The sequence below is a fragment of the Bos grunniens genome, chromosome 23, assembly GCF_055505025.1.
Source record: "Bos grunniens cultivar Pamir isolate PY7600 chromosome 23, Bosgru_T2T1.0, whole genome shotgun sequence".
In the NCBI taxonomy this organism is placed as follows: domain Eukaryota; kingdom Metazoa; phylum Chordata; class Mammalia; order Artiodactyla; family Bovidae; genus Bos; species Bos grunniens.
The window spans coordinates 13736633-13764580 of record NC_141187.1 but is presented as its reverse complement, the minus strand read 5'-3'; the positions used below and the strand labels follow the sequence as shown (position 1 = coordinate 13764580).

Sequence of the window (27948 nt, the reverse complement as noted above, 5' to 3'; positions counted from 1 at the left end):
CCACCAAGGAAGTCCCTACAGTAGCCATTTGACTTTCAGAAGCCCTTCCTGGCCTTTCAGCTTAGGAATTGCCCCACGTGAAGCTGGGGGCTGCTGCTTGGGCAGACCCAGGCCTCATGGGCATAAGGAGTAGGCAGCAAGGTGACCCATCTGTATCATCCAGAACTGAGTTGGCACCATTGTGCCCCAGACCAGGACACTGTCCCCTGCCCACTGTTGGATATTTTTAAAAATTTTGCATCTTATTAGCTTTATTTCTAACATAGCTGGAATCTCTTCCAATTAAGAGGTTATTAATGGCTTTGATAAGAATGGTTTCAGTGGAGCAGTGGGCTGCTAATGAGACTTCAGTGGATTCAGGAGTGAAATTCAGGTTAGGAAGAGGTGACCACGGGTAAAGATAATCTTATGAAAAGTTTGAGTAAATACTGGAAAAGGAATTAGAAACTATGTGTAAAGTACTGTATTGAAAAACTGACGTAAGATTTCCCTGGTGGTGCCGCAGATGGGAATCCACCTGGCGGTGCAGTAGACGTGGGTTTGATCCCTGGTCTGGGGAGATTCCACATGCTGCGGGCAGCTAAAACCTGTGCACCACCACTACTGAAGCCCAGTACCCAGAGCCTGTGCTCCGCCCCAAGAGAGTGAGCAGTCTGTGCACCACGACTAGAGAGCAGCCTCTGCTCACCGCAACTAGAGAAAGCCCGCGTGCAGCGACAAAGACCCAGCGCAACCAAAAAAACAAACAGTTTTCAAAAAACTGGCCTATATGCTGTCCACCTTGGCTAAGCTGATACGGGCTCAGTCCAACAAGTTGAAAGTATTTTAAACCGTTGAGGGGTATAGGCTTAACACCTGAGGCTTGGAGTCAGCTGCTTCCTGTAGCCTCCTAGTGAGTACTTCTGTTCCTGAATGAAATAGTTTGCTCTAATTTGTATATCAATGCAGTATACCTGTCAGAAGATCATCACCAAATGTATATCATCCTAAATGATGTTTTGGTTAAAAAAAATAAAAAATGTGATAGGGGAAATTGGTGGAGGAAACCCAGGGCAAGAAAATGATAGTTATGGTATCACGTGTCAAGCATATACTGTGTCCTTCATGTATTTTATTATTTCACTGCATTTTCGTAACCACCCTATCAGGGCTGTGGTTATCCCCATTTTCTGACTGAGGAGATTTAGAACCCATAGCCTTATCTCCCCTTACCTTATCCTAGTTTCTGCCACTGATCGCTGTAAGCTTGGACAGGTTTCTCCGTTTCCTCATTTGTAAAAAACCATGGTTATGATCCTTAAGTCCTTTCTAGCTCTAGGTTCCTGGGATTCTGTAAATAGTTACTAAATAGTGTTGCTATTGTGTATGAAAAAAGGCTATTCAGGGTATTTCCCCCCTCAGTGAATTAATAACTTAGTGGTAACACTGTCCGGTTGTCCAGACTAAATAATTTATTTTCCCATCACACAGTGTGTACCCATTATGTATGTGGCCTTAGAAGGCTACTGTAAAATAAATCAAGTAAATGGGCTCGGTGACAGGTTCTCCATCAGTTGTTACTAGCCCTGGGCACAGAGGCACAGAGCTACCTGCGAGACTGTGTGATGATTTTAAAGTGTGTTGTAGGTTAAGTACTAAGTATTTTTATTAATTTAGAAAGTACTTTGGCATGTGGCCTTTAAAAATTACATTATTATGTTATCATAAATCTTGATTAAGGCAACAAAATGTATTTACTATGGCCAGCTTCACAGCTGGGGTGAAATATTTTATAGTGTGTATAATGAGCCTCTAGATGATGGTGATTATCTGTTCACATGTAAAAAACGAGAGTTGGGAAATTAATTAGAAGCTTTAAAAGTCTATTTAAGTGTGAAAATTAATTTCGAGTAACAGTATCACGTGCCCAGTGAGTACTAAATAATTGAGGAGGAGGAGGGATAAAAGGAAATTATGAGGCTTTCAAACCTTCTTAAGTTCATTTTGGGAAAAGGTTAGAACAACGATATTATGCTATTGTGATTTTCAAAGACATCCTTTACAACATGATGTGTAAAGAAACAAAATTAGCAAGCAATAAGCATTTTAAGATTAAATATTCTAATTTTGAATCAATGTGTTCTAGATACAGTGTCCTGGCAAGCAGAGGCTACGGTTATGGACTCTCTTCTCAGAAGGCATTATGAAAATTTATAGGGACAGTTTGGTTTTCTAATTTGGTTGAAATGCATATTATTTTATTATAAATTATTTAAAAATCTCTCCCTTATAGCTAATGTATTTTTTATAAGTAGTAGGTTCTCAATCTATGAATTTTATTACAGAACAGTAGGCAATATAGCAAAATTTTTGTTATAAAAATTGGGTGTGGAGTCTGATAGGGTTGATGGCCACTGCATTCGTTTTCTGTTGATGTGCCACACACTTACAGCTTGAAACTGCAGCCCCTCATGATAATTTCTGTAGGTCAGAAGTCCAGGCATGGGATAGCTATGTTCTCTGCTCTGGGTCTTACCAGGCTGAATTTGAGGGGACTGCAGGGGCTGTGATCTCATCTGAGATTTGGGGTCCTCCACCAGGCTCTTTGGTTGTTAGCAGAATGACTGAGGTCCTCATTTTCTTACTGGGGGTCCCTCTCAGCTCCTAGAGGCCACTTTCAGGTCTAACTTCAGGGCCCTCTCACAACCTGACAACTTCTTCAAAGCCAGCAGGAGAACTCTCCAGTTGACTGAGTGTCTCATATAAGGTTGCCTGATTACAGGATTGGCTATAACTATGCCAAAGCCCTCTGGCCTGAGGGAGCTTATCATGTGCCAAGGAACATTAGGGAAATGACTGTGGAGTCAGAAGGGAGCCAGACTCCACAAGCCTCGAAGGCCTAGTTAAGTGTTTTTCCTTCTCTTATGTTAAGAGACTTGGGAAGCCACTGAAGGTATTTAAGTGGGGATGAGAGTCATGGAGGGGTTGAGGTAAAGAGTTCATAATCAGTTTTAGAATGTGACATTCAGTCTGGTTGCTGTATGGGGACAGTTTGGAGTAAAAACAGAGAGATGGGTTAGAAAGATAGTCTGAGTGAGAGACAGGGGTGGTGTGGACTAGAATGAAAGTTGCCAAGAAGTAAATGAGTTTGAGAGCTCATTTAGGAGGTAAAATTAAAAGGCTTGCTGATAAATTAGGTATGGGAGGTAAGGTTGAAGTAGATATTCTGGTTTCCATAATTGGGTTCACAGAGCTGGGGAACATTGTAGGGCAGGTTTTTTAGTGGCAGAAAGATGTAGGGAGGACAAAGTGAATTTTGAAGTACTTTTGAGGTAACCAAGTAGAGAAACTAGGCAATGGGATGTTGAGATCTGGAATTCAGGGGAGAGAGCTGTTAATATCTATATGGCCTTTTTTGGTTAATTTTGAGGGCTTAAACATGCTAGAAACTGTATTAGCTACTGGGAATATAAAGAGGACTAAGACATTAATTCAGTATTTTTTGCATGAATTCACGTTATTACTCTCTGGAAGTTTGCTTACCAATAAGACAAATCACTAACAAGATCACTGTTAACAAGATGCTGTTGATTGGGCAGTGATGGAGGAAAACAAGCTGATTTCAAAGCACATAAAAGAGACACCTGACGAAGATGGGCAGTATCAGTGGAGGCTGTTGCTGAAGGGTGTGAGGTCTGTTTCTGAACCTCGAAAGAGCAGGCGAATTTAGCCAGATGAGGAGAATATAAGAATTTCCAGTAGTAAAAGCTTGGTTGTATGAGAGAAGACAATGAAATCTCAGGAGATCCCTGGTTTTCACTATAGGCTGGACAAGTGGTGGTAAGGCAGTGTCTGTGCTTAAGTTCTAAAGGAGATCAGCCCTGGGTGTTCTTTGGAAGGAATGATGCCAAAACTGAAACTCCAGTACTTTGGCCACCTCATGCGAAGAGTTGACTCATTGGAAAAGACTCTGATGCTGGGAGGGATTGGGGGCAGGAGGAGAAGGGGACGATAGAGGATGAGATGGCTGGATGGCATCACTGACTCGATGGACGTGAGTCTCAGTGAACTCCGGGAGTTGGTGATGGACAGGGAGGCCTGGCGTGCTGCGATTCATGGGGTGACAAAGAGTCGGACACAACTGAGTGACTAAACTGGACTTCTGATGTAGCTGGTTTTGCTTTGCAACCATTTTGAAAAGAGAGAAGAGTGTTCAATAGTTGAAACAGACTTCAGAGAACTTTAATCCTTTCTTCTCATTTACGAGTGAGGTTACCAACTTTGCTGATACCTTGTTAGCAGATCTGTCTCCCGGTGTCCAAGCTAAGCTTCTTCAAACTGCTGCAGTAGTGGCCATGCCCTCTTAACTGTGTGTTTCCATGTCCTCTGACATATTCATGTGGAAGAAAGCGTACTGGAAATACTCAGATGCTGCCTCTGAGTAGTGTGGGTCTCCATGGGTGCTGTGTCTTTGGAAGAGAAACGCGAAATTCTCTCTGGACTGTCTGTGTGTGTGCCCTCTTTCCATTTTTTTATCCACTTGTCTCTCCTTTTCCCCCTCATGTATTAGTGAATAATAATAATAGTATAGTGGAGTGATAATAGTGGTTAATACTGAACATTTATTATGTGTCAGGCACCATAGTAATTGTTTTACCTTACTTAATTCTACCAGCAGTCCTGTAAGATACAGTACTTTGGTACCACCACGTTTTATAGAAGAAAACATGGAGGCTTAGAAAAACAAGGCTTAGAAACCCACTGTGTCAAGGGTTATACAGTAATAAGTGGTGGTGCCAAGATTTGAATTCAGGCAGTGTGACTCTGGTTAGTTTTTACTGCCTTTTCTAATACAATTTATAAGGAGTTCTGCCAGGAGAAACATGATGGGAGCTACAGATGCAAGCTATGTTTGTAATTGAAACTTTTTAGTAGCCATGATGAAGGAAAGAAAAACAGGTCAAATTAATTTAGAGATATTTTTATTAAGCCCAGTATATCTAAAATATTGTCATTTCAACATCTCAGTGTGAAAAAATAAGGAAGATGTTTTCATAAGTCTTTGAAATACAGTGTTTATTTTATAGCATGTCTCAACTTGGACTCCATGAATTCAAGGAAGGGTTCAGTGATTAGCTACCATTTTGGCAAGTGTAACTCCAAGGGGGCAGGAGAGTGCATGAAAATTCTGTCATGCTGAGTGGAGCCAGAGAGAGAGAGAGCCTGCTGAAAAATCTGCAGATGAAACCAGTGAAGAAGGCAGAGTGGTAATTCCTGGGTCTTATCCAGCAAGCAGGGGCGAGTGGAGAAGAATTTTCTCTCCTATCGCCCTGAAGCTAAATGAGGTATCTTTTTTTTCTTCCCACATTGAGACTCAGCATTTTTGTATAGTGTTATGGGTAGTTTCCATAGTGGTCTGATCCTTAAGCACTTTTGGGAATAAAGATGCATTTGTGACTGGCCACAAGATATTGGAATGTTGTTTCTATGGGAAAGGTTTAAGAATTCTAAAACTTTTACATTACTTGTTTTTGGAATGTCATCTTCTGTTAATTGTGAAAGGGGTAAGATTGGAGAACAAACTGTGGTGATCACTGCTGTGTGATCGCTTTAAGTTACAGGTGTTACAGCACAGGAGAAAAGTAATTAGCTCTTCAAGTTTGTATTTATGGGTAATGCTCATCACCTGTTATTTTCTCGCCCATAGCTAGGCTATGCCCAATTGCTTGTTGAGTTGAATATTAGCTGAGAAGCAAATATACCTGGAACTGAGCTATGTGAATCATTTCCTTTGTGAACTTTTCATTCTTAAACACTTGCTTTCCCTCAGTCCTTCCCCTTAGATCTAAATCAACACAGGCTTATCCCAACAAGCTAAATAATATTGGCATGTAGAAAGAACAGCCCTATCCTTCCTCTGGAGAAGGCAGTGGCAACCCACTCCAGTACTCTTGCCTGGAAAATCCCATGGGCGGAGGAGCCTGGTAGGCTGCAGTCCATGGGGTCGAGAAGAGTCGGACAGGACTGAGCGACTTCACTTTCACTTTTCACTTTCGTGCATTGGAGAAGGAAATGGCAACCCACTCCAGTGTTCTTGCCTGGAGAATCCCAGGGATGGGGGAGCCTGGTGGGCTGCTGTCTATGGGATCGCACAAAGTCGGACACGACTGAAGCGACTTAGCAGCAGCAGCAGCATCCTTCCTCTGTTCTGAGAATGCAGACCTGTGCACTAAAAAGCACGTCAGCCAGTGTTTTATGTTTTTGTGGATGGAAAAATAAAATAGTGATATAGCAAAGATTTTTTACCAGAATGTTAACTCTCAAGACTATACTGTTTGTTAATGCTTGTTTACATTCTTGAAGTATCTATAGAGTTCACAACTGAAAAACCATAAATCACAAGACACTTAGGAAGAGAACACCAAAAAAGGTGCTGCATAATAATTGTTTTAAGTTTTAAAATACTTGAAAAATATGAGAAACATCATGCAAAGTGTGATACAGGAATATAGCCTTGATTAGCAAAGTGGAAATTTGTAAACCAAATACCTGCTAAATATTAGAGGGAGGCAGAACGTCTTAATGAAAAGATTTGGTTGTAAACTGTTGAGAGAGATTTTTAAGATGAGCACATGTATTTTTATAATCAGTTCCTGAGAGCGACATGGAGTCCCAAGTCTGTGTCTCCAACCTGTGCTTGGATCATTTCATTCCAGTGTGATATTTGTTTGTTGAATACTGTCCTTGTGGGATGCGACAAAGACCTAGTCACTGCCCTCCAGGATTTCGTTTTGGCTTATTTTAGCTATTAAAAATCTCTTATTTACTAAAAATCTGTTCCATCAATGTTTGCTCTTTTCTTCTCAAATTACCTCTCAGAAAAGTACAGCAGGTCAGAGATAATCTATATCAGTGTTTTCATCCTTTTGTTTGGTGGTGGAGGGTGGGGGGGAGGCTTCCTTTAGATAAACAGATATTTCATCACTTTTTAAAGGTTCCACTTCTTAAAACTTTTTGAAATATTTAAATAAAAGATAAATCGATTCTTATTTTAAAAGAAGGAAATACCACAACAATGTAAAGCTGTTGTACTCCAATAATAAAAAAAAGGCTACTCTCCAGAAGTGCATTGAGTTTAAACATAAACCTTCCCATTTATTCCCTTCCATCCCGTAACTCCTACCCCCTCCCGCGAGGTTACTTACTGCTGTTAATAGTTGGTGTGTGGCCTTGCAGTTCTTTTTTCCATGTGTATTTAATTCATTCAGTAGATATTTCAGTGCCTTCTTAAATGTATACATACACTTACATATGTTTATGTAGTTGAATCCTATTGAACTAAAGCCTGTCCTCTTTACTTACTGTGTTTTGGAGCTCTGGTCAGAGCTTTTGATCTCTTCCCTTCTTATTAATGGCTGTATTGTATGAATGCATTGCAATTTATCACCCTTCCCCTCACCTGTATGCTATTGCAAGCAATGCTGAATTAAATATTCTAGAAGCACAGTTGCTGGATTATAGGAAATACATATTTAAAAATTTGACAGATTGTGCTAAGCTAACCTCTAAAAAGCTGAACCAGTTTATACTTCCAACAGTCACATGAGGTCACTGATCCTCCATATATGATTTAGTTATATAGAGATTTAGAACTTGAAGGGACAACAGAACGTGGCCTAACTCCAGCCACGCCTTTTCTAAGATAGAAGATGAATCTCAGAGACTTGAAATGATTTGCCCAGATCTTACCCCGCAGAACCGTGTCCCAGTCTCCGATCTGTGTTCCCCTGAAGGCCTCCTAGTTTAGATAGATTTCATAGTGCGAGATCTACCGTACTGTTTGTGTGTTTCTGTTTCTTTTCTGTTGGTACTCAAAGCACACTTCATTTTCAGTGTCACATTTTCTGATAACACCCCGAGATTCTTGCCTTTGCCATCTTGTCTACATGGAACATCTTGTGTTTAATATCCTTAAAAAGCTGCCTTCTTCCATTATTTAAATCCCTCCTTCTCCACAGGGTGTATGGGTTACTTTAGATTTACCCATAGGCATAGCACAGCGCAGGAAGTATTTTACAAACGTTCCTTATCAGCAGCTGACGCCACCCTGTTAGCCAAGTAAAACATAAGCTTCTTTTATAAACTTGGAGGAGGAAATAGATTGCAGGCATTTGTGTACTGCAGGATTTCTGCTACATTTGATCATTTTATGTTTGTCAGATAATATGATGGCATTAAACTAAATGAACTGCATCTTAACATAAGTTTTATTAATTACTGTTTATTTTTTCTTTTAGAAATACCAATAAGAAAGTAGTCTATTTATATAAAGTATAACTGGCATCTCTTCCTCTTGTGTTAATATAGTTAGTTCTAATTACATTCCTAAACATGTCTGCATTGGAGGCTTGCTCTCTTGCAAAGGCATGGCCCTGGCAGCTTTTCTTGATGGGCTATGAAAATTTGTGTCAGTGACATCCCAAGTTGGTACTGTGGTTGAGCTGGTCACATACCAAGATTATGACTTTAGGTAAAGAATCAACTGATGGAATTCTAAGAAACAGAGAACAGCCTTGATGCATATTTTGATGACGATAAAAGAGGTAGAATTCAGTATTAAATGTGAATTAAATTTGGCCTGTGAATATTGTTCAGAACTGAGAATAGCAGTCTAATCATAAGCTCATCAATTATTCAGTAGCACCTTGGGGGTATTAGTGCACAGAATACAGAAAACCTATCCACTACCCTTTAGAGTTTTTGTTCTAAGACAGAAAGGGAGAAGCATGCGTTCTTTTTTAATGCACTTTATTCTTCCACAGTGCGGGTGAAGCTTACATGTGCACATACAGGCAGGCCCCATGGTTGTATATTCACGGGGGTTTGTGGAAGATCTGGGGTGGGATTAAGTTTGGATCATGAAAAGATGACAGTTTTACAGGAAAAGTCCATTTTTTCTCTAATTGTAAGAGATGTGGATTTCTTGAACTCTTTGCCTAAAATTTTTGTTCCTAAAATGAGTCATTTTCTTGATACATGCTATTCATCCCCTTATTCTGTGTATACACTATAAATTTGGCTTTGGCTGTAGAAGGGCTTCCCTGGTGGCCCAGCTGGTAAAGAATCCGCCTGCAATGTGGGAGACCTGGGTTCAATCCCTGGGTTGGGAAGGTCTGCTGGAGAAGGGAATGGCTACCTACTCCAGTATTCTGGCCAGGAGAATTCCATGGACTGTATGGTCCATGGGGTCACAAAGAGTTGGACAGGACTGAGTGACTTTCACTTTCACTTGGCCTAAGCCATAGATTTGGGTCAGTGGGTCTTATTTTGGACAGTAACTACTAGACTACATGAGGATATTTATCTCTGAGTTTTATTCTTTCTTTTCATTGCAGTAGAGAATGGTATGTTGGAGGAACAAAGACAATGCTCATAAAACCAAAGGGAAGGGATTATATGTAGTGGTGGGGGGGGGGGCGGCAAAAGGAAGACTAGTATAATTTGTGAACATGTCCTTTAGATTATGTGCTAGAATGGCAACAAATAAATTTGTAAATCAAGATTTTTAGTGGACTAATTTCTCAGTTGATTTTTTTTTATTTCAGTTTTCTCAGAAGATAGCCAAGATAGCAGGGTTTAACAAACTGCATCAAAGTATGCACAGAAGAACATTTTTATAACATCTACAAATGAAAAGCCAATTTCCTTTACCCAGACAATAATCCAAATGTTCACAGTAGCTTCACTACAAGGAAATTAAATTGTTGCAATTGATGATTCCACTGCTTTAATGGGAGTTCATGCTATAATAACCTTTATTAATTAGGAAAATATCATATAATTTAAATCTGGGCCAGTATATTACAGACCCATAAGATGCCACTGAAGAAATTAAAGAGAAATGGCTGTCCTATATTTTCAAATATTATTACAACTAATAACCTCTGTACTCATCATGACTTTTTCATTGTTTTTTTTGGGCTCTTGGTGCATATATTTTTCTGTTCCTAGTGTACAGTTCATATAATTTTCAATAGACTTGAGATCAGTAAGGCTGATAACCCCCAAAAGGATAATTATATAAACTCTGAGATCTATAAATGATAGCCAGTTGCAGTCTGTGACTTGTCATTTCTATCTTACAGAGGGTTGTCTTACAGGGTGTTACACAGTGGCACAGACAAGAGCTGAGAGACTGAGGGTTAGGTTGGTGACTGAATAATGTAGGTCTTTGGGTAGTAGGTTAATGAAATCTGGTGGTGAGTTTCTGTACCTTTAATCCCTTTCTGAAGCATAAACTCAAGAAGGTACTCCGTAGGGAAGAAAGAAGAAACAAGCTTCAATATTTGGGGAAATATAATAATATTAATGGAATGAAACTCACTTGGGTCACTTGTTGTTTTGTTTTAGGATACCTGATATGAATGCTTTTGTTTGAAGGTATTTGGGAAAGATTGTTTTAATTAGAGACTGGATTTAGAGAACGGAAGTACTAAGTAGAAAATAAAAATAATACTGCAAATTACTGTGTATATTGGGCCATATTTGCTTTGGGAGTCTCAGATATTTTGTGATTGAATAAAAGAGTAGCTTCTCGCAGCCACCCCAGAATTAGATGTCATTGCCAAACTGAGCCAGGAGCATTGCCCAGTCAAGGAAAATGCTTCTTAAAATATGGCCCAAGGTTACTGGTAGGCCTTGATGAGAAAATACTGGCAAATGTCAGGAGATCTCATAGTCTTTCATGTATATATCCTTTGGCGCCTTGTTAGTGACCATACAAGGGAAGCATTAAGAATATGCACAACGTGGCATTCATAAATCCATGTTAGCATAATACAGGAGTTCATAAAAGATTCTGATTTGGTGTTCTACTAAGAAGTCTAACTTAAGCAGTCTGTAGCAGCATTATTCGGAGAAGGCAATGGCACCCCACTCCAGCACTCTTGCCTGGAAAATCCCATGGACAGAGGAGCCTGGTAGGCTGCAGTCCATGGGGTCGCGAAGAGTTGGACATGACTGAGCGACTTCCCTTTCACTTTTCACTTTCATGCATTGGAGAAGGAAATGGCAACCCACTCCAGTGTTCTTGCCTGGAGAATCCCAGGGGCGGCGGAGCTTGGTGGGCTGCCGTCTCTGGGGTCGCACAGAGTCGGACACGACTGAAGTGACTTAGCAGCAGCAGCAGCAGCATTATAGAACTCCTATTCCACATGTGAACATGCATAAGTTGGAATTATTTTATATTTTTGTAAACATACATATCACTGTTATGTTGAGTTGGTTGTGTTTTTCAAGTTGTTTCTGTTCTTCCTTTATAAATTACTGTTTAATCTTGTCATTATCAATTTAATTTGTTAAAAGTTGTTTAGCTAGTTACCTACAGTGTATATTGATGCATATTTGTGTTAATAATATTCTTGATCTGTAATTTTTCAGTAGAGTTTTAAAACATTGTAGGTAAAAAAGTTGGATTGAAAAATGACACTGCCTTTTTTTTTTTTTTTTAAACACCATGGCATATTTTACCTGGTCTGAATAGAGTGTATTTAAAAAAAAAAAATTCGAGAACTGCTGGTCTGAGGAGCTAATTAGCAGGTCTAGTAGTCAGTAGTCTGATTTCTTCAGTATTACTACAGCATAGCTCTAATAAGTTCAGAACTTTGACAGACTTTGGTTTAAAAATGCGATTTATTGTCTGTGTCCTTGGACTTGTTGTCTAATCTTGTTTGTCCTTCAATTTTTCCTGTCTGTTAAATAAAAGAACAGTATGTGCTTAATCCAGTTGTTTGAATACTGGGTAGGATGGTGTGTGTAAAATGCTAAGGACTCTGCCTAGCGTATACATAAGTCCTCAATAATAGTAACCATTATTATTTGTTATTGTGCTTGTTGTTCAGTCCTGTCCTACTTTTTTGTGACCACATTGACTGTAACCAGCCAGGCTCCTCTGTCCTTGGGATTTCCCCAGCAAGAATACTGGAGAGGTTGCCATTTCCTTTTCTAAGGGATCTTCCCCACCCAGGGATGGAACCTATATCTCCTGCATTGCAGGTAGATGTTTTTCTTTTTAACCACTGAGCTACCTGGTATAGATAACCATTATTATTAGGTAAGAAGTACTTTCTGTGTCCCTTGGAAGAAAAGTTATGACCAACCTAGATAGCATATTGAAAAGCAGAGACATTAGTTTGCCAACAGAGGTCCGTCTAGTCAAGGCTGTGGTTTTTCTAGTGGTCATGTATTGATGTGAGAGTTGGACTATGAAGAAAGCTGAGCGCCGAAGAATTGATGCTTTTGAACTGTGGTATTGGAGAAGACTCTTGAGAGTTCCTTGGACTGCAGGGAGATCCAACCAGTCCATTCTAAAGGAGATCAGCCCTGGGTGTTCTTTGGAAGGAATGATGCTAAAGCTGAAACTCCAGTACTTTGGCCACCTCATGCGAAGAGTTGACTCATTGGAAAAGACTCTGATGCTGGGAGGGATTGGGGGCAGGAGGAAAAGAGGACGACAGAGAATGAGATGGCTGGATGGCATCACCGACTCCATGGATGTGAGTTTGAGTGAACTCCAGGAGATGGTGATGGACAGGGAGGCCTGGCGTGCTGCGGTTCATGGGGTCGAAAAGAGTCGGACACGGCTGAGCGACTGAACTGAGCTGAGTAACTGAACTGAACTGATCTTGCTGTGTCCCTACTGCAAAATTGTTAATTTGTTACTATTTAATAGATTGTTACTTTGTTTTAAGTTTCTGCCTTTATAATATATACATATATCAGAGTATACTTGATTTACTATATGTTGTGTTAGTTTCAGGTGTACGCAAAGTGATTTAGCTGTATATTTACATATATTTATTATTTTTCAGATTCTTTACCCTATAGGTTATTACAGAATATGGAGTAGGGTTCCCTGTGCTATGCAATAGGTCCTTGTCGGTTATCTATTTTATGTATAGTAGTGTGTATATGTTAATCTCAAGTTCCTAATTTATCTCTTCTCCCTCACATTTCTGCTTTGATAACCATAAGTTTGTTTTCAAAATCTGTGAGTCTTTTTGTAAATAGGTTCATTTGTATCATTTTTAAAAATTGAATTCCACATGAGTGATATCAGATGATATTTGTCTTTCTCTGACTTACTTCACTTAGTATGATAATCTCTAGGTCCACCCATGTTGCTGCAAATGGCATTATTTTGTTCTTTTTTATGGCTGAATAATACTCCCTTGTATATATATGTACCACATCTTCTTTATACATTCCTCTGTCAGTGGACATTTGGTTGCTTCCAGGTCTTGACTATTGAAAATAGTGCTTCAGTGAACTTTGGGATGCATGTATCTTTTTGAAGTATGGTTTTCTCCAGATATATGCCCAGTAGTGGGATTGCTGGATCATTTGGTAGTTCTGTTTTTAGTTTTTCCTTTATTTTTAAGGAACCTCTGTACTGTTCTCCCAGGTGGTTGTACCAATTTGCATTGCCACCAACAGTGTAGGAGGGTTCTCTTTTCTCTACCCACTCTCTAGCATTTATTGTTTGTAGACTTTTTGATGATGGTCATTCTGACTGATGTGAGGTTATGCCTCACTGTAGTTTTCATTTGCATTTCTCTAAAAATTAATGATGTTGAACATCTGTTCATATACTTGGGCCATCTGTATGTCTTTGGAGAAATGCCTATTTAGATCTTCTGTCCTTTTTTTTAGATTGAGTTGTTTTTTGACAAAGAGCTGCATGAGCTGCTTATATAGTTTGGAGGTTAATCCCTTGTTGGTTGCTTCGTTTACAGATATGTTCTCCTAGTCTGTTGTCTTTTTTTTGTTTATGATTTCCTTTGCTCTGCAAAAGCTATAAAGTTTAATTAGGTCCCATTTGTTTATTTCTGTTTTCACTTTCATTACTCTGAAAGGTAAATCAAAAAAGATATTGCTACCATTTATGTCAAAGAGTGTTCTGCCTGTGTTTTCCTCTAAGAGTTGTGTAGTGTCCAGCCTTAACATTTAGGTCTTTGATCAATTTTGAGTATTTGATCAAATTTGAGTACTCAAAAATTGAGTATCAATTTTTGTGTATGATGTTAGAGAATTTGCTAATTTCATTCTTTTACGTGTAACTGTCCAGTTTTTCAAGCACTGCTTATCTTATTGAAGAGACCACCTTTTCTCCATTGTATATTCTTGCCTCTTTTGTCATAAATTAATTGACCTTAGGTGCATGGGTTTATTTCTGGGCTTTCTATGCTGTTTCATTGATCTATATTTCTGTTTTTACTCCAGTACTGTACTGTTTTGGTTACTGTAGCTTTGTAGTATAGTCTGAAGTCATTTTAATGCCTTTATTATGAAAATTTGTTGTTAATAATAGAATATATTGCAAATGATCTTGCCAATTTCAAAATTGAGGGTTACTTTTATTGAAATATATTTGACATCTAACTGTAAATTCAAGATGTACATGGTGATTTGCTACATTTATTTATTATAATATGATTGCCATGATACAATAATCAGGACCTCTATCATGTTACGTAATTATTTCTTTTTAGTGGTTAGAATAATTAAGCTTTCGTTTCTTAGCAAGTTTGACTATAATACAACGTTGCTGTCTATGTTCACTATGCTGTGTATTAGCTCTCTGGGACTTACTGGGGGACGAGTCACCTTATAAAATCTGATTACTAGGAGTAGAGTTGTCCTAATGGCTGTTTTCTTGTTGTCTGCTTGTGTTGGCAATGTTATATTATCTTCAGCCAGTGGTTTCCTTGTAGGAACCTTTTAAAATTCACTTGTCATTTTGTAAGCAATAACTTAAACTATATAATTTTTGGTAAATTCAAGTAGCAGGCCCAGGCAAACCTGGTATTTCCCTTGAACAAAGGAGGACAATTCCTTTTAGCTCATTTTTCTAGGTTAAAAATATATATCGTTAAAAGTGTTAAGAGGGGCTTCCCAGGTACCTTAGTGGATAAAGAATCCACCTGTAATGCAGGAGATGCAGGCAGATGTGAGTTCAGTCCCTGGGTCAGGAAGATCCCCTAGAAGAGGGTATGACACCCACTCTAGTATTCCTCCCTGGAGAATCCCGTGGACAGAGGAGCCTGGTGGACTACAGTCCATAGGGTTGCAAAGAGTGGGACATGACTCAAGTGACTGAGCACTCATGCAAGTGTTAAAATTTTTTCCCCCAAATTTCTATGATTTGTATTCTACTCTCCTAGGATGTGAATACCCCATTTTGAAAACAATTAGCTAATTATTTGAATATTAACTCTTATTCTGATACAAGAGTATAACAATTTTTTGTATATGTTTTGGTACAGTATCTATGGAAGACAACTGTCTTTGACTTTCTACAAATCATAAACTCATGGCTAGTTCTAGTGTTGACTTGACTTCTCATCTAGTCCTACTTTCCTCAGTGGACAGTGAGTTCTTCAAAGGTGCAACTTTCTTTTATTAATCTTTGTGTTTGTATCACCTAGGACTTGTAGCAGAGAAGGCAGTGGCACCCACTCCAGTACTCTTGCCTGAAAAGTCCCATGGACGGAGGAGCCTGGTGGGCTGCAGTCCATGGGGTCGCTAGAGTCGGACACAACTGAGCAACTTCACTTTCACTTTTCACTTTCCTGCATTGGAGAAGGAAATGGCAACCCACTCCAGTGTTCTTGCCTGGAGAATCCCAGGGACGGGGGAGCCTGGTGGGCTGATGTCTATGGGGTCGCACAGAGTCGGACACGACTGAAGCGACTTAGCAGCAGCAGCACTTGTAGTGAGAGATCAATAAATCTCTTGTGGAATGAATTATATATAGCTCCGGAAACTAGTTTGTCCTTTGACAAACAAGTGGTAAATACATGTGGTAATTGGTAAATGGAATTACATACACTCTCCATAAAATGATCTCATCAAATATTTTATGATACAGTTCCTTAGTGTTCCAAGCTGAGAATATCTATAAATATTTATTTACACGTATATAAAATCATAGAGTGACAAGAATTTGGAGCTGGACTGGATATTAAAAATCATTTAATTTTTCCCAAAGAAAGACATTTCAGGAATCCCAAGACAAGAAAATGCCCATGAACTCCAGTCATATTTCTCACTGTAGCACTTTACTGCCTGATGATGCTGCTCTTCTGCAAGGTTTTAAAATGGATCTGCAGAATATCAGAATCAAGGTTACACCTACCGTATTGTCAGTCTACACCTGTTTATTCAAACTGTTGTATGACAAGGGTAGAGTATATATCAAAAGAAGTGGGGCATCCTTCCCATGAGAAAGTAGAATGTGATTTTTTGTGAGTGTTTTAAGATGCAGCAGGACATCATTTATCTCCCCAAGCGATATTAATTTAAAGTTTAAGGATTACTACTTCAAATTATACACCACATGGGTACTAAGTGCAGAAAGAAATTGCTAAACCATATGCTTGTAAATACCATCTCTTTCCTCAAGAGAAAAATCATTTATATTTTGCAATTAAAGAACAGGTCTCTTTTCTCATAAAGTTCTTTCAGTCAAGAAATACATGGGGCACAGAGGGCTTCCCAGGGGAGATTTATACAGCGGTTCAAGGACTCTGGTGTCTCCACCTGGAACTTTGGTCTTTGTCTATTTCCTGATTAGACTCTGGAGAGTAAACTTCAAGTTCAAAAATTATAGTAAACCCTTGTGAAAGAAAAGTTTGTAAACAGTTCTGTTGTAAGTGACTTTAAGTAACGAAGTTGATATTTAGGTCAGTTTGGTTTTTTCACAATTATAACATTACAGCATTGTGAACTACATATGGTGCTCTTGCTTTATTGATGGATGTTGTTTCCTGTTTCAGTGAGAACAAATGCATGTGGGTTTTTTATTGCATAATAAATAGTCAATAACCCTGAGAATTTTAATGCTGCAGCTTTAGCAGTTTTTTAAAAAAAATTCTGATGTGTTTGAATCCAGGAAAGTTTAACCAACCACACACACAAAATTGGATAGTTTCTATACCACCACCCCTGGTAAATGAATTCATATGAAGTCTCAGAACTCTCAACTAGTAACTGATTATGATATCACGAATGGTACCATTTCCTCTCTTAGAGTAAGTCTCTGTTCCCCTTGCCTGCCTACTCGTCTCTTTCCTCTTACCTTGAAGGAACAGCTTGAATGAATAGATTACCCTTGCTCTATTCCTGTGAACGTCAGCAAGTTTAGACTCTGGGACTGTCAACTGGAGCAAATTTCAGACCACTTTGTTTACATCCAAGAAAATATGCTGTAAATTGAGAAAAGTCATACTGAAAATCTCTTAAGGTGAAGATGTTTATAGTAGGCTATGCTACCCAGGTATCTGATATTCATTACTTTTTGCCTGTCTTAGTGTAAATGAACTTTTTGTCCTTGACTTCAAATTGTTAATTATTTTTTACTTGTAGTGTAATATATAATCCCTCTGTTTACCATTCTGTCTTAATCACTAAGTCAGGTACTACTGGATGTGGCAAATTAAAGCATTTGCTGTCTTATACAAAAACCAGTTTAATTTGTGATTTTAGTGGCCAAAGTTATTGAAATATTTGTGTATAGTTTTATTACAATAGAACATGCTTGTTATAAAAATTTTAAACATTACAGAAATAGATATTATGCTGTGTAAATTTTTTCCCATAGCCCAGTGGTTAATCCATTGGGTTAACCCTTGTTAACAATTTGGTGTGTGCTTTTTATGTGTTTAACAAAATAAGGTTATATTATTGTTTTGCAGCTTGCCATTTTGCATGTAAACATATATTTAAGATTTTTCAATGTCAATAAGGTATTTAACTTTATTTTTTAAAATCATTGTACAATATTCCATTGTATAGGCTTATCATTGTTTATCCAGTTCCCATTAAATGGGCATTTAAGGTTTTTTTTTTTTTACTGTTACAGAAAGTGCTGAAGTTAACATTCTTATGTAATTAGTTTTGTGCTCTTGTGTGAATATCCAGCTTATTTTTTCAAAATGGCTAGCCAACATTTTTTATTGAAAAAATTTATATTTTCTCCCACTGAATTGAGTTACTGCATTTACACACACACACACGCACTCACGCACGCACGCACGCACACTATACTGTGTCTGTTGTTGTTACCGTTCACTTGCTAAGCGGTGTCTGACTCTGCAACCCCGCAGACTGTAGCGTGTCAGGCTCCTCTGTCTTCTGCTGTCTCCCTGAGTTTGCTCAAATTCATGGCCATTGAGTCGGTGATCCTGTCTAACCATCTCATCCTCTGCTTCCCCCTTCTCCTTTTGCCTTCAGTCTTTCCCAGCATACGGAATACCTGTGTATATTTGGGTTTATTTCTGGACTAATGTTTTAATGTTTAATTTTATGTTTAAATTTAATGTTTAATGTTTTAATGACGTTGCTTAATTGTTCTAATGAATGATTTGCTTTCTCATCCAGTACCCTGGCCTCCTTTCGTTGCTCTTCTTTTTTAGAGTATATGTGAAATCACATATTTATTCTTTCAGATAAACTTCTTTACCCAAATTTACTTTAAAAACTTAGTTGTGGTTCTGATCATTATTACTTTTAATTCCTGTATTAATTAGAACATTCTCTCAGCTTTAAAAATCTCTTGATAAATATAAAATTCTCATTTTTCCTTCTCAGTTTACTAATACGTATGCCCATTTGTCAAATTATTTTTAACTGTATCCCTACCAAGAACATTTTGGTGAATTTTGTTTTCTGCTGCTAAAGCTTTGTTTTTGTTAACAATATGAGGGACAATAAAATATCAAATATTCTTTTCTATAGGGTGATTTAGAGATGATTGGTATCTTTACAACATCTCCAAACACTGTATGTCTTTTCACTTATTTTTCTTAAATCCCTCAGAAGAGTTTTATAACTTCTTTACATGTTCTATGAGTTTATTCCTAGATATTGCAGTTATAGATTGCAGAGCTTTCCCTTCATATTTTCTATCTGGTTGTTTTGGACATGAAAGGGTACTGTATATTTTCATATACAGTCAACTACTGAACAATACAATGGTTGGGGTGCCTACCCTCCGCACAGTTGAAAATTCAAATGTAATTAGCCTTCCATGTGTGAGGTTCCTCTGTATCCTCTGCTCCTATCCATCTGAGGATCCACAGTTGTGGCTCATGTAGTACTGTGGCATTTGCTATTGAAAAAATCCAAGTATAGATGGACTCATGCAGTTTAAACCCATGTTTAGGGGTCAACTATAATAATTTATGTGATCACCTTAGTGAACCTTGCTTATTTTCTCATTTTTTTTTTCAGCTAATTCTCATGGATTTTTTTCATGTAGGCAATGAGATTATCAGCAAATAATGATTACTTTGCTTGTTTGTTTCCTAATTCATTTACCTTTAACTTTCTTAATTGCATTGTCTTTTGCCTCTGAAAAATGTTAATAATGGTGAATAGATATCCTTGTCTTATTTCCAAACTTTCTAGGGATGTTTTTAGTGTTTTTATTATTAATAGTTTCTTATATCTATTATCCCTGGAGAAGGCAATGGCTACCCACTCCAGTATTCTAACCTGGAGAGTCCCATGGACAGAGGAGCCTGGCGGGCTACAGTCCATGGGGTCACAAAGAGTCAGACATGACTGAATGACTAAACACACATATCTATTATAGTTAGGATGTGTGTGTATAAAGTTAAGAAAGTATTCATTTATCCCTATTCAATGAAAACTTTAAAAAATAAACTTCTTAATGATTGTTTAAAAAGGGATTTTAGCTTTTATTGAGCTAATACATGATTTTTTCCCCTTTAATCTTTTGATGACAGTTATTTTTGCTAATATTCGTATCTTTCTTGGAATTGGCCAACTTTGTCCTGGCTCCTTTTGCTTAATTCTGTTTTCCAATATTATACATAGGAATTTTTCATTTTTACTAATTTCTGAGTGTGTGATGTGATCACGTCTTCATGTCAGGGTTAAATTGGCTTCATAAGAAGAAGTAGAAAACTCATGTGCACAGGAATAGTTTAAATAACACTGTAATCATCTGATCCTTAAAGTTTTGAAGAAACCTGTCCATGAAACGGTTTGGATCTAGCGTATGGAGGTCAGGGCTTAGGGATTCATTTAGGCAGATGGGGTAGGTTATTTACTTAGTATCCCTCTCTCCTATCCAAATCTAAGGTTAAATCAGTATATCAGATAGGTTTTTAGGCTCCTTATTTTCAGTGCTTATCTATATCAACATCTCTCATTTAGCGCCCTGAGTACTGAGTCTCTAGGAAGCTTCTCGGTGGGCAATGTGCTGTCACAACTTCCTGGGGGAATTTAGCACATTCAGTATAACTCCATTGGGAGAGGGGCCTTGAAAGTTTGCGTCTAGTTTCTCCCAGACTTTGCCATATGTACTTTTTCAAAACCTTTGCTGATTTTGCTTTTTTTTTTTTGCTGTAATAAATCACAATCATGAGTCCATCCATATGCTGAGTCATGAGAGTCATTTCATATGACAGGACAAAACAGTGGTATTAAAATGTGGTGGCAGAGTTCTAAAATACAACTTTAAAAAAATGTACTATAACTTTGTCTTTACAGGTATGGAAATAATCTCATAGAAGTTAGAACACTTGTCAAAGACCACATATGTTGTTAGTAGCAGAATAAGTATTAGCATTAAAGTATAAGAAATATTTCAGTAAATAGTTTTACTCCATGAGCTTTAATTTTTTTTCTTTATTTATCAAATTTAAATTGATGTTTTAAAAATGCTAACTTTATTGATATGTGGCTTTTAAAACATGTTTTTTTTTAATGGTAAGTGGGTGGCCCCAAGCTGTCACTTCATGGATAAGCTAGGGCATTGGGTGAAAATATTTTCTGCATACAAGCTATAGCACTGGTAACTGGGTTAGCATCATTTGCTTCTTTGCAGTAAGATTAAAAATGGAATCATTTCCTAAATAAATTTTCTTAGCAGAAAATTTGTTTGCAATTTATGTACCTGAGAAGGGATGTTAACCTAGAACAGTAGAGTCTAAATAAATGACTTTTCTAGGCTGAGCATTAGAATCACTTCAGAATAGTGGCCAACTGCATCAGAATTTCTAGTGGGTGGAGCCCAAGCATCTTTGTGTTTTAAGCTCCTCAGTGATTCCTGTTGTGGCAAGCTTCATTGAGAATCACTGGTCTAATTAAAATTATTTCTGTATGCCAATGAAAATTATTATTTTGTTAAAATTTCTTTACTAAGTCTATTTCATATACACGACAATCTTTGCTTCATGCCTCCAGTTGGAACAGCATAATTAGAATGTAAATTTAGTAAAAGGAAATTTTGCGTATTAAGTACAAATCTGGAGAACTTACTAAAATAGATATTTATATATGTAGTATTAAAGTTTATTATGTATCAGTTGAGGAATTATAAATTGACCTTTGAGCTAGTTAACCAAGAATCTATCATTGTCCATCAGGAGTCATTAGTTAATCATTTGAGTCTCACGGATAACCTAGATAAAATTTTAAGATCATATACCAGAGAACATATTCATTGGGTATGTACATGGCATCCTTTCTGGTAGGGAAAACATCTATTTTGTTTGGAGTCATGTTAACTATGCCAACATGTTGACTGTTGGATCACAATAAACTGTGGAAAATTCTGAAAGAGATGGGAATACCAGACCACCTGATCTGCCTCTTGAGAAATGTATATGCAGGTCAGGAAGCAACAGTTAGAACTGGACATGGAACAACAGACTGGTTCCAAATAGGAAAAAGAGTTCGTCAAGGCTGTATATTGTCATCCAGTACTTTGGCCACCTGATGCGAAGAGTTGACTCATTGGAAGAGACTCATGCTGGGAGGGATTGGGGGCAGGAGGAGAAGGGGACGACAGAGGATGAGATGGCTGGATGGCATCACTGACTCGATGGACGTGAGTCTGAGTGAACTCCAGGAGTTGGTGATGGACAGGGAGGCCTGGTGTGCTGCGATTCATGGGGTCGCAAAGAGTCAGACACGACTGAGCAACTGATCTGATCTGATCATCATTGAACTATTGGATAGTGTTGTGACAGTTCTTGTTGAGGAGAATGGAATTTTGAAATCAGGTACCAGTGAGTTTTAGAATGTCATGACTGACATAGGAAATACTCGTGCTATTTATTTTGAACATTGTTTGGATAACCAAGCCAGAAATCAAAGCAAAGAACAAAAAGAATATGATCCTTTATGTAGAATATAGTCAGTCCTTGATCATTTCTTAGAGCAGGGATGGCAAACTATAATCTGAGGGTTAAATCCAGCCCTTCTCTGTAAATAATTTTATTGGAGCAAAGCCATGTTCATTCATTTACTTGCTGTCTATGGCTACTCATGATAGGGTTGAATGGTTGTGATAGAGGCTATATGGCGGGCAAAGCCTAAAGTACTCTCTGACCCTTTGCAAAAAGTTTGCCAACTTCTATGTTAGACTGTTGTATCACATATTAAGGGATTGAATTTCACATGTTCTGGGGACACTCCTAAATGGATCCTTTTAAGCCAAATTTGGTCCTAAAAACAGAGGTGACTGGAGATGATCCACTCTCTAGGGCTTTCAAATGCAGGTTGAGGTTGAGGGAGAGGGATTTGCCCTGAGAATGAGTATGCTGCTAGCCCTCTGATAGTTCTACCAGGGGCCAGGAGCTTCTTTTACTTCTCTGAAGGTGTTTCCTTGCCTAACTCAGCCTCCGTATTCCTCTACATCACATTCCTTGTTGCTGTCCCCTCGGTTGGGGGTGGGCATGGAGTAGCAGGTAACTGGGGAAACTGGACTGTGAGGGTATTCCACTACAGTCTCTGGAGATAAAGACAATTTTTTCACATAGCTTGTTTTATCTTTTAGTTTTAAAAATATTTTTATGTATTTTTGGCCGTGCTGGGTCTTCGATGCTGTGTGGGCTTTTTTCTAGCTGCAGTGAGTGGGGCTACTCTCCAGTTGTGCTCGGGCTTCTCATTGTAGTGGCTTCTCTTGGTGCAGGGCACAGGCTCTAGGGCACGTGTGCTTCAGGAGTTGTGGTGCTTGGGCTCTAGAGCACAGGCTCAGTAGTCGTGGGCACGGGCTCAAGTTGCCCTGTGGCAAGTGGGATCTTCCAGGACCAGGGATCGAATAAGCGTCTCCCACATTGGCAGGTGGATTCTTTACCTCTAAGCCACCAGGAAAGCATCACATACCGTGTTGACAATGAACCTCCATGTGGACGTGTGAAGGTTAGGAGTGGCTTAACCTTTAATCCTGGTGCAAGCAGAGAATTCAAGAAGGTGTGGAGAGGGTCTAGTGGAGACAGAATATCTGACTCAATTCTAGTTTCAGGTACAACACCTCTGAGCTGTCAACCACATCGTCACCTCAGACACCTGCACGCTAGTGAGGGCTTTCATCCACTTGCTGGGTTACTTACATCTGGGAAGTACTACCTGCAAGTACAGTAGATATTTAAGAATATAACCATTTTTAGCTTTCGAAGATAATTACTCCCCTTTCTAATATGTAAAGCTGTTAATCAAGTTTTAAGCTTTTGATTTTCAGTTGCATTTGTAGGAAAGAAAAGCAAGGAAGTGAGATTAAATGTAATGATGTTGTGATAAACACAGGCTACCTGCTTATCAGGGATAAAAGTTTGAACTGAAGTTACAGTCTTCAGAAAAGTACTGGAGTTTTTCTTTCTTAGAGGGAGATTAGGTGCTTACTACAAGCTTCCATTAATAGTTGTGACTTCAGAAGATTACAATCTTTTAATAAAATACTTAAGATGGTTTCAGATCAAAACTTCTGTAATTAATTGAAATTGGATTTAGTTTATTCTTTTTGTGATTTAGGTCTAGATCTATGCCTGAATGAGTTTTCCACTGGGTCTAGCTAGTTATACCACCTTAGTAAATAAAGCTATGCTAAAAGAGGAACTCTTCTGGTTGTTGATTTTCTTTTTCCTGAGATACTGAGAAATAAGGGACCTAAACACAGTTTGAACACAGTTTTCTAGATTGTGATGGATCCAAGTGCTGTTAATGTTTGAAGATCCTGAGTTCTAGTGTGATAAGGTGATGAGGATAGTGGAGTTAATGGAAATAGGCTGAACTACTTCCCAGAATAGATGGGTTAATAGAGATACCAATGATGATGATAAAATTGCTCTGTTTTGTGATTTTTTAGGAAATACATTTTTACCTGTCTGTGTTTATAGTATGTGGTTTTGAAGTATACTCCCCGCCTCTCACTAACTCTCATCCCTTCTTTATATAATAGATCAACGACTATCACCTATTCTACAAGATGAGTAACAGCCACCCTCTTCGCCCCTTTACTGCAGTGGGGGAGATTGACCACGTGCACATTTTGTCTGAACATATTGGTGCCTTGTTGATTGGGGAAGAATATGGCGACGTCACATTCGTTGTGGAAAAGAAACGTTTTCCTGCCCACAGGGTAATTTTAGCAGCAAGGTGCCAATATTTTCGGTAAGTGTATATTACTTTTTGAAGATACAAGTCACTTGTAGAAAACACTGGTATTTTCCACTCTATGAAAAATATGTAACAAAACATAACAAATTCTGGCAGTCATTCAGTTGAACATCTATAAGCGTTTCATCTTTGTTGACTTTTTGTTATATTTTTGAAAATACCTTTTCCTTTCAGGAGTCATCATCATAGGGTTGAAAGGCTTCTCAGGCTGCACTGTACCCCATCAACCATTTTCCAGGTTCTCAACAATATTTCTCAGGCTGAGTCTTTTTTTCCCTTACCCTCTCCTCACAGTTTATGACTAATGGAACTTAAACTGATTTATTGGCCAACAGGCCTCTTGTTGTATAGGCAGAATGACCTTTGGACTTGCCAATGAACATGTATACCTCTTAGTTTAAGATGACTGAGGTCCAGGACCTGTATGTAACCAAACAGATCTATCTCTGAGACATGTAATTTGACAACCGCCAAGTAAAGGAAACTTAAATATTTACTCAGACCAAGTTTCATAGTTATATTAGCGCTAAAACTGAACAAAATGTTAATTTATGTAGAAAGCATACTTGTACTTATATGTAGCTATTGTATGTTACTTAGACCCCTAATTTCCAGGGTTATAAATATTAAACAGGTCTAATTACTCTCTGTGTTACCTACTGTTAGTTAATAGGGAATCATTACTGAATTATTGACTAATAATATATCCTTGAAAAAATCTGTAGAGTCCATAGCCGTGAAATCATGGATTTGCCTGTGAAACTTGATATCTAAAAATTGAGATGTGGAAGGCATGAAGAAAATTTCACTTACCTTCTAGTGAAAACTACAGTCTGATATTATTATGATTATAATTAATTGAGAAGCAAAACCTACACCTGGAGTCACACACATTGTAGTAGACTATGTTTCTTGGGAATATTTACTATTTAGATAGAACTCTTACTATAGTGCTTTATAAACATGTTTAGAACAGTCTATCTTGTACATATAAAATGCCAACATAGAGGCAGCCAGGAGCTTAGAGACAAGAGGAATTTGTTAAGAGTTCTACCTAACATCTCCTATTGAGGTGAGGCAGCTCGCCTTGGTCTGGTCATTATTTTTACCAGTCTGTCCTCTGTATACTTTTGTTTTCCCTTTTCTTTCTTCCATTTGTTACTGTTAAAGTGTCTTATGAGAGTCCAGTCTTTATTAAGTTAGAACTTTTCAGCCTTAGGTTTAGTATTTATTACTATTATATATCTTTCCTCTTTCAAAAGAATTTGAGACAACTGTATCTGGGTATCTTTTAGGTGATCAGTATATTCTTAAAAGAAATTCAAGTGTCCTTAGACATTTGAAGAGCATATTGAATGAATGGAATATACTCCCCTCACTTACTGACCTTGTTCTTGCTGTCTCTTTGTGGGTATTGGACCTTTATAATATCTGGTGGCTCACTAGGCTAAACTCAGTCATTACCAATGCCAGCTTAGACTGATTCTCATTGCTGATACTGTTCTTGTGCAAAGGAAGGTTAACTGTTAGCCGTCTGGAGAGGCCTTATGAGTGTGGTCATCAGATCAGATCAGATCAGTCGCTCAGTCGTGTCTGACTCTGCGACCCCATGAATCGCAGCATGCCAGGCCTCCCTGTCCATCACCAGCTCCCGGAGTTCACTCAGACTCACGTCCATCGAGTCAGTGATGCCATCTAGCCATCTCATCCTCTGTCGTCCCCTTCTCCTCTTGCCCCCAGTCCCTCCCAGCATCAGAGTCTTTTCTAATGAGTCAACTCTTCGCATCAGGTGGCCAGAGTACTGGAGTTTCAGCTTCAGCATCATGCCTTCCAAAGAAATCCCAGAGCTGATCTCCTTCAGAATGGACTGGTTGGATCTCCTTGCAGTCCAAGGGACTCTCAAGAGTCTTCTCCAACACCACAGTTCAAAAGCATCAATTCTTCGGCGCTCAGCTTTCTTCACAGTCCAACTCTACATCCATACATGACCACAGGAAAAACCATAGCCTTGACTAGCCGGACCTTTGTTGGCAAAGTAATGTCTCTGCTTTTGAATATGCTATCTAGGTTGGTCATAACTTTCCTTCCAAGGAGTAAGCATCTTTTAATTTCATGGCTGCAGTCACCATCTGCAGTGATTTTGGAGCCCAGAAAAATAAAGTCTGACATTGTTTCCACTGTTTCCCCATCTATTTGCCATGAAGTGATGGGACCGGATGCCATGATCTTAGTTTTCTGAATGTTGAGCTTTAAGCCAACTTTTTCACTCTCCACTTTCACTTTCATCAAGAGGCTTTTGAGTTCCTCTTCACTTTCTGCCATAAGGGTGGTGTCATCTGCATATCTGAGGTTATTGATATTTCTCCCGGCAATCTTGATTCCAGCTTGTGCTTCTTCCAGTCCAGTGTTTCTCATGATGGTACTCTGCATATAAGTTAAATATACAGGGTGACAATATACAGCCTTGACGTACTCCTTTTCCTATTTGGAACCAGTCTGTTGTTCCATGTCCAGTTCTAACTGTTGCTTCCTGACCTGCATACAAATTTCTCAAGAGGCAGATCATAGAGCCTATCAATTTCCAGATAAGGACAAGCTAACTGTACCAGAGGGAACCTTCCACAATTTGGGGGTTCATATTTAAGACTTCCCAGGAGTCCTTGTCAAAACCACTTTTAAAGCATTGAGAATTCAAGTAAGTACCATGGATCGATCACACTGGAGTGAGAATAGGTCTTGGCAAGATCTCCCCAGGAAGGTGTTCTTCATTCTGGTAATAGTAACTTTAAGGTCATTGATTGGATGTACTCTGGATTAATGGAAACCTTCACAAGTGTTTTTAGGCAGAGTATAACCCAGTGAAGAAGTATGCTCAAAATGTTCATGAATCTTTTGGTGGGTAGTTTCAGCTGTTTCTTTGAGGCAAACAAGAATGTCCTGTCCTGCTTGTCCGGGGGAGGGTGGGAGGAGTTCTAGGCAAGTGTGAGGGGACACTTTGAAATGCTAATCCTGCCCTGAGAATCACAGGAGTTGAGGGGGTCTCTCTTTGCTCCTTATTCTCTTGCTCTCTCTTTTTCACATTTTCTTTCTCACCCATTTCATTACTCTTCCTTTTCTGCACTCTTTCTTTGTTCTTTGCTGATGGACTGGAAGCTTTAATTGGTTCATATTATTTCCCCTAGAGTAATAGAGGTAGAAGTTCAAATTTATTACCTGACTGGATTGTCTGCTTTTTTATTATTTAGATGAACAGATAAACAATAATGTGGGGATTTTGTTTTAATCTGAAAAATACTGAAAGACAAAATAGAAAAGTCAGATCATCTATAATCCCATCATGAATTTCATTTTTAATTTATAAACTGACAAATGAAGACCCTTTCCTCCCAGACATCTTTTTCCATTCCCTAGAGACAACCACTGTTAACAGTTTAATATGTATTTCTTCTCAATATAAATAGATGTATCTATATATACCTT

The 27948-nt window shown here is 38.4% G+C and overlaps 1 protein-coding gene across 28 annotated transcripts in view; it reads left to right on the top strand.

Annotated features, from left to right (window-relative positions):
• The window catches only part of BTBD9 (BTB domain containing 9), a 415967-nt gene that overhangs the window by 12410 nt on the left and 375609 nt on the right, over positions 1-27948 (top strand). For all 28 annotated transcript variants that reach the window (XM_086371529.1, XM_086371528.1, XM_086371526.1 and 25 more), the window contains exon 2: positions 24251-24462. In XM_086371529.1, coding sequence (XP_086227655.1) covers positions 24278-24462 — 185 coding nt within the window. In that variant the 5' untranslated portion in view covers positions 24251-24277. The remainder of the gene's footprint in view (positions 1-24250; positions 24463-27948) is intronic.